This window comes from Tasmannia lanceolata, unplaced genomic scaffold (genome assembly GCF_043159265.1).
Source record: "Tasmannia lanceolata isolate RefF3 unplaced genomic scaffold, GAP_Taslan_0.1 ptg000002l, whole genome shotgun sequence".
NCBI lineage: Eukaryota > Viridiplantae > Streptophyta > Magnoliopsida > Canellales > Winteraceae > Tasmannia > Tasmannia lanceolata.
In genome coordinates, this window is record NW_027518679.1 from 8,823,165 (window position 1) to 8,830,935 (window position 7,771).

General features: G+C 46.8%; 1 protein-coding gene across 1 annotated transcript; it reads right to left on the reverse strand.

Moving 5' to 3' along the window:
* Positions 1 to 4,741: 4,741 nt before the first annotated feature.
* On the reverse strand, positions 4,742 to 6,946 carry LOC143888034 (uncharacterized). The gene is made up of 2 exons (XM_077392323.1): positions 5,801 to 6,946; positions 4,742 to 5,524 (listed from the first exon to the last, which is right to left on the reverse strand). Exons 1-2 carry the CDS (start codon positions 6,944 to 6,946, stop codon positions 4,742 to 4,744), a joined length of 1,929 nt encoding a protein of 642 aa, XP_077248438.1.
* Positions 6,947 to 7,771: the final 825 nt, after the last annotated feature.

Here is a 7,771-nt window from a genome sequence, read left to right on the forward strand (position 1 = left end):
TGGGCGGCTGTTCGCGGGCCTGCGGTTGTTCGGAGGGCTCTTCTTTCCGGGGGCGCTGGTGGCGGCGTGTGTCTTGTCTGCTGCGGGATCGATGTCTGCTTCAGGAGCGATGCCTGCTAGGGAATCGGTGTCGGCTTGCGGATCGGCGACGGTTGTTGGACCGGCGCCTATTGGGTGACTGAAGCCTACCTCTGGGCTCGTCGGGTGGATGCTGGACCTCGCGCGAATTTCTGCCAGGGCTTCTGAGATATTGATTCAGGTGCCCTTCTTCAGCCAGCCTTTCCAGCTGGAGGCGGAGGTGGAAGCAATGGTCAGTTTCGTGGCCGTGGTCCCCGTAGAATTCGCAGAACTTTTTGGTGGACTGCTTCTTTGGGTCCGTGGCCATTCTCTTGGGGGGGGGTCAGAAGACCCTGATCTCTGATAGCTAGTAGGACGTGGGAGAGGGGAACCTTTAGTGGGGCACTTCCCAGTCTTTCGAAGACGGGGATGGGGTTCCGGCTCGCCTGTTTCTCCTCGGCCCGTGGTCTCATGATCCTTCGGCCGTCGTTGTTTTTTCTTTCATCGGGGGCGGGGTGGTTCTGCTCTCGGGCACAGGCTTCTTCTGCTCGCACGAACTTGTCAGCCTTGGATTCAAGTTCCTGTAGGTCCCGTGGTGGCTTGAGGGTGAGATGCAGCTTGAGATTTGGATCGGTGGTGGCGTGCTTTAGTGTTGTGACCGCTATTTGGACGTCCATGTTAGAAAGTTGGGCCAATTCAGCGTTGAATTTTAACATGAAGTCTCTTAGGGTCTCGTTTCTTCCCTGCCGGAGGGCTAAGAGGGCGTCCGCTGGATCATGGCGGAGGCGGTTGTTGGCGAATCTTGCGCTGAACTTCCTTCCGAATTCGTGGAAGGATGCGATGGAGTCGGGCTCCAATCTCATGTACCAGTCGTTAGCGGTCTTTCTTAACAGGGAGGCGAAGGCTCTGCACATGAATCCATCCGACGCGCCCTAGAGCATCATTACCCTTTTGAAAGTTTGGAGGAACTTGAGAGGGTCAGTGCTTCCGTCGTACAGATCGAAACGGGAGAGCTCTATGCCTGCTTCTGTTGGGGTCTTTAAGACTTCTGAGGTGAATGGGGATGCCGTTTCCCTTTCCCATTCGTCGAGGATGCCATGGGCGTAGGGCTTCTTCATTTCTAGTTTTACCTCTCGAATCTGCCTCTGCAAGTCGGCTATCGGATCCACGCTGGGCGGTTGCCCTGAGGTTGCTACTTCTTCCGCCCGAACCAGGGGCGGTTCCTGGAGACGGGCAACTTAGATAGGGGGAGCGCGGCTTAGCATAGCCTGCTTCCCGCTGTCTCGCTGGTGTCCCCTAGCTGCGGGGGGCAAAGGGCTATTCGTTGATGGGGACGGCGTCCGGTGAGTCGGTGCTCACTTTCGCCGGGGATGACGCTCCCCTGGCTGTTCCTCGTTGCCTTCGTCATAGGCTTCTGTCTGGTCCTGCGTTGTAAGGGGCCTCTCTGGGGCCGGAGGAGGCAAGCGTTGGAGTAGTTCTCGGCGGAGTTCGTTGAACATTTCCATGGTGGGGACCATCTGCGGTGTACTAGAGGAGGGCTGGTGTCGGCCCGAGAGTGGTGAGTTGGGCTCTCGGGAGCTTGAGGTGTTGGTTCGTGCGAGCTGAGCTTGACTCCTGGTTATTACCCCTGTTTCTTGCTGTTGGGTGTGGTTTCTCATCGCCATAAGGCGTTGAGTACTCGACGAGTCCCACGGATGGCGCCAATATGATGGCGTCTGAATCCGGGTCGGTGATCGCGCGGTCGGTAGAGGGCCTCCGCGGGGTCTGCAATCACAAACAAAGGGGATCAGGGGGTCCGGGGTGGGTCCCGGACGAGTCAGATCCTTCGACCAATCAATATAAAGGACAGCGAGAAGGGGAAGGGGTTTTGATCAGGGTTACCAAGGCCAACGCGCAGGTTCCTTTCTGGGTGTGTGAATGGGCGGGTCAGAGGGGACTAGCAGGGAGAGTAGGATTGCGTTCCTAGTCTCCTCTGTTATTGCCTCGCCTCTTTTTCCGGTTGCTTTTTGCGGGGCTGAGAATGGGGAAAGTCCTTTCCAAAAAATGTGGATCCTCTCTGTTCTTCCTTTTCCTCCCATTTAAAGGGAGGTGCGCGGCCCTTTTCATCATTATGGAGAGAAAGCCTTCCTTTGCAGGATTGGGCCGTCCCCCTGCCTCGCCGGCGCGCGTGGCTTTGCCGGCCTTTTCCTTCCATAATTTGTGATGATGAGGCCTGGACGGTGACACTTGTCATGTTTGCATGGTCTTTACTATTTTCCAACGTATTTCTTCATGATGGCTAGGCTCTCCTTGTGCATGGACGACACGTGGCGATATCTGAGAATGACGCCGTATTTGTGTCCCATCATCCGTCAAAATACATCGACCATTTGGTATTCTGAGTTTCTTCTTCAATATCCATGATCTCTTCATCAGGAAATTCAGCTTTTAGAAAAATATTCTACTCTGTAGGAGAATCAGCTAACTGCTCTGCTATAACCCGTCCTTTGATAGACTTCTGAGTGACATAAGTGATGTCAAACTCAGATAACAGTAACAACCACCTTGCGGTTCTTCCTGTAAGGGTGGGTTTTTCAAACAAGTACTTCAACGGATCCATCCGTGACAGTAAAAATACCTTGTTCGATAACAGATAGTGCCTAAGCCTTTGGGTAGCCCAAAATAATGCTAGACAAGTCTTTTCCAAAACAGTGTACTTTAACTCATATTCTAGCATCTTCTTACAGATGTAATAGATTGGCTTCTCCCTTTTAGACCCTGCATCCTGCTGAGCAAGCATACAACCCATTGCTGTGTCTGTGACAGACAAGTACAACAACAATGGTTTGCCTGGAATAACGAGAGATAAAACAGGAGGCAAAGATAAACACTGTTTAACTTTTTCAAAAGCTTCCTGACACTCCTCATTCCATTTCTTCAAGGAATTCTTCTATAAAAGCTTGAAAATTGGTTCACATGTCATAGTTAAATGAGATATGAACCTTCTCAAGTATTGAACTTTCCCAAGGAAACCTCTGATCTGCTTTTCTGTCTTAGGCGGTTCCATTTCCTGGTTACCTTGATCTTTTGAGGATCCACCTCAATTCTTCTTTCACTGACCATAAATCCAAGGAGTTTCCCTGATGTAACTCCAAACACACACTTGTTTGGATTCAGGCGAAGCTGATATTTCCTGATTCTCTCAAAGAATTTTCTCAAGGCAACTGTCTGCTCTGGTCTAGTCTTTGCTTTAACGATCATGTCATCTACATAGACTTCGACTTCTTTGTGAATCATATCATGAAGAAGAGTAGTTGCAGCCCTCTGATAAGTAGCATCAGCATTTTTCAAACCAAACGGCATCACTTTGTAGCAGTAACTACCCCGCTGAGTAATGAACGTTGTTTTCATCATGTCCTCGGGTGCCATCTTGATCTGGTTATATCATGAGAACCCATCCATAAAGGATAACAGAGCATGTCCAGCAGTATTATCCACCAGGAGATCAATGTTCGGCAATGGGAAATCGTCTTTTGGACTTGCCTTGTTCAGGTCCCGAAAATCAACACACATTCGAACCTTCCCATCCTTCTTAGGCACCGGTACTACATTAGCAAGCCATTCAGGGTATTCAACCACTTGGATGAATTTCACCTCTAGAAGCTTCTTGACTTCTTCATAAACTTTCAACTCCCATTCAATTTTGAGTTTTCAGAGCTTTTGCTTCTTTGGATTAATGCCAGGGATTAAGGGTAATTTGTGCTGAACAATCTTCTCACTCAATCCCGACATGTCATCGTAAGACCAAGCAAAAACTTCTTTGAACTCTTTAAGTAGAGTGAATAAATCCTTGCGCTCCTCAGGAGATAAAGTTTTGCCAATCCTTATTTCCCAAATTAAGGTTTCATCACCAATATTCACGATTTCAATTTCCTCTTCGAGTGGTTTTGCTCGGCGACTCTCCTCCTGTTGAATCATATGTTTGATTTCAGGGGAAGTTTCGTCGGCATCCTCATCAGAGGGGGAGTCTTGATTATCATTATTATTATCAGATTTTAAAGCAAATTCAGTAGATGAAATAGAAACAGGAATATACACAGAAGAAAACCCCTTTATTTCTTTGAAATTAGAATTGAATACATCCAATGATGAATGGCCTACATCAGGCTTTACAATGGACTCATGAAATGTATCTACAGACTCGTTGACAAGTTGACCTCAGTGCCAACTGACTCAAACAGATGTAAAGAAGAAACGTCAGGCCCATCAGCAGAAATAGCCTCCAACTTGACCTCACTAGGAGAAATGGACTCATCATCGACTTCATAAATAGACTTGATCTCTACGGTACCTGCATTAAAAGAATCATTAGAAATGAAAGACTCAGAGACCGACACATACCTATGAACAACTGACTCTTTTGAGGGAGAATTACAGGACTGAAAAGTAACCTGAGGTAGGACCTGAGAGGTCAAGTTAGTCAAAGGTCCCTCGGCCGGGGTGATAAGATGAGTGAGATTCAGTACAAGTGGGCTCTTGCTAATCACGGCCACAGTCTGTGACCTCTCATGAAAAAGGGAGCTCAGTGCATCCAGCCCCATTGCATCTGCCCAGTCTATTTCAGCCTCTGAGTCAACTCATCATCAAGCTCTAAGTCAAAGAAAATCTCAAAGCTCGGTAGCCATTGTCCTGTAGATTCATCTTTCTATGCTTCAGCAAAGCCACAGAATGGAATGTCAGATCCTTCTTTGCGGAACCTCCCATTCATAGTCAAATCAAGTGGTCCCATCGGCAAGTCCAAACCTCTACGGCGACACTCTGCCCATTTCAACATGTATCGCTTCATCTCTTTGACCTCTGCCTTGGTCGGTTCATACCCAAGCCCAAACAAACCATTAAAGGTCTTGAACACTGGCCACTCAGTCATACCTTGATGGTATTTGCCCAGTCCTGCACCCGGGATGTAACCTTGTAGACGGATCATTCTGACGACTTTGGAGTTTGTACTGCTCAAGAAGAAGATCTCTTCATTCATCGCTTCTTCAATAGTTATAGTCGCCACTTCCAAGGAGAAACCAGTCAAACTAATATCTCCCGCTTTTCCCATGGTCAATTCTTGCGAAATCTGACCCACTTCAAAATCCGAGTCTCCCTTAACAGTGATCACCTTATGGTTCAGAATGAATTTCAATTTCTGATGTAAGGTGGATAGGACAGCTCCGACTTTATGTAACCAGGGACGCCCCAAGAGCAACAAAAAGGAGGCTTTAATATCTAACACTTGGAATTCGATATCAAATTCTTCTCCTCCTATCTGTACCTCTGTAACTAGAGTCTCGATCACATCTCTTCTGGTTCCATCATAAGCTAGAATACCTTGATCAGAAGGGACAAAGCTCTCAGGTCCAAAACCAAGAGTAGTCGCTGTACTGAGTGGGCATACATTCAGTGCAGAACCATTATCAATAAGGACTTCAGGCACCTTCTTCTTGTTACAAATGACAGTAATTCAGAGCGGTTTCGTATGGTCTTTCCCTTCTGGGGGCAAATCACTGTCTGTGAATGAAAGAGTCTTCACTGCTCTAGCCACGGAGACTACGTCGACAAGCTCGTCGGGAGTTATCTCAACAGACACCTGAGCAGAGTTTAGCTCTTTCAGCACCACTTTTCGGTGCTTCGAAGATGACATCAAGAGACCCCAAACAGAGATGTTCGCTTGGGTTTACTTCAACTGTTTCAGAAGGTTATCATCTTCTTCACTTACCACAAGCCGATTCTGCCTCTGGCCATCAGCAGCCCTTGCAATCTCAGCTGGATTATCAGCGCTCAACTCAGGAGGTTTAAAGACTCGCCCTCCCCTAGTCATGTGACGCATCTCATCACATTGATCATCTAGCAACAATAATTCATCATCATCTATACTTAAAACGTAAGGAATTCTGACATCTTCTTGTTCAAAGTCATCCATCCCTAAAACGTATGCGGTCTTCCTTCCTTCCCCCATGTCATTATAATGAGGAAGATATGATCGAGATGAAGAGGACTCCGCAGTCTCGATGTCACTGAATGACAATACATACGGCTGTTTCCCTTTCACATCCTCAAGTTCTTCCTCGTCAAACTCCAAAACATATGTGTTATCTGACATGATAGCACATATAAGAGTAGAGGGATCAAGGACGGGCTCATCCAGAAAGATGGCATTGGTTGCAGGAGGAGGAGCAGCACGATGATTCGGGAGAGGATTCTGAGTAATATTTGGCCCTTTAACTGCGAGCTCATCCTTATCAATCATGTTTTGAATTGCATGCTTCAAGGCAAGGTAGTTTTTAGTCAAATGACCAGAATTCCTGTGATACTCACAATGTTGATCTAGCCTCCAGTATGGTGGTAATGGATTTGGCACAGGTTTCAGATCCGGAAGTTTTATCTTTTTATCCCTTATCAGCTTTTTCAATATCATGGGTAAAGGGTAAGGGAGTGGATCGAATTGCCTAAAAACATTTTTCCTTACTGGTCTGGCCACCTCAGCAACAGCCTTGACCTCTGGTCTAAAAGCTGGCTTAAGATACTTCATCGCATGGACCTCTTTAGGTGGGGCCATAGGCCTCTTGCCTTCTCGCACATCAGACAATGTCTTTACTCTGAGGCCCTTAGCTATAGCATCCTCTGTCTGGGTGCCGGTTTTTATCAAATGATCAAAAGTTGGATAGTGTTGTGGTGCTATGAAACGGAAGTACTGTGGAGACAGACTTTTGATCACCAACTTAATTTGATCTTCTTCTGGCATCCTCTGACTCAACTGTGCAGATTTGCGCCTCCAGCGCCTGATAAACAACGTGAAAGTTTCTTGGGGACCTTGCTTTAGCTGCTTCAAATCTCTCTTTGTTATCTCGATCCCCTCCTCCATCGAAAACTGTTCAACAAACAAGTTTGATATATCGTCCAAAGTTCTGGTTTCTTCTGCCTTCAATCTCAGAAATCACTTTTTAGCTATTCCTATGAGAGACATGGGAAATAGCTGAGCCATTTGTTCACGACTCAACCCGTGCTGCTGAGAGAGGGTTATGAACCATATGACATGGTTTCTCGGGCACCCAGTTCCATCATATCTATCATAATCTGGTGCCTTGAACTTTGGGGGCAAAGTAACACTAGGAGTCTCAAAATACTCAGAAATATCGAACCTCTTCGGCCCTTGGAACTTCATGCTTTCCTTAGCCATCTTCTGACACATACTGAATAACTCCTTCTCCTTATTCGTCTGTGGAGCACAATATTCTTCGGCATACTGATCCTCGTCAAGGTCAATCTCCACGGGAGGAATATGAGGTCTATTGAGGTTAGGAAATGCAGAAGGAGTAGATTGGATGACAGGCGCTCTAGAAGTAGAGGTCTTGTCAGTATTCTGGGATTTTAGCACAGCCATTTCTTCTTTCAATCCCGATATATCTCGAGACATGTTTCTCAACATTTCTTGTATGACCACCATGGGATCAGTTAAATCAGCCATTAGGTCAGACTCGGATGAGTTAGGTAACTCAAGTGTAGGGGATAAAGATTCTCTGGATGCTATAGGTGAGTCAAAATGACGGACAAGTCTAGAGACAGAGGAAGGTCTAGACCAGGTAGGTTTGGACTGGTTATCTTTTGATGGAGCGTCTCTTTCAAAATCCTGAATGGAAATGAACATATTAGATTAAATGAATGATGAGTGAAATAAGACATCCTGAGC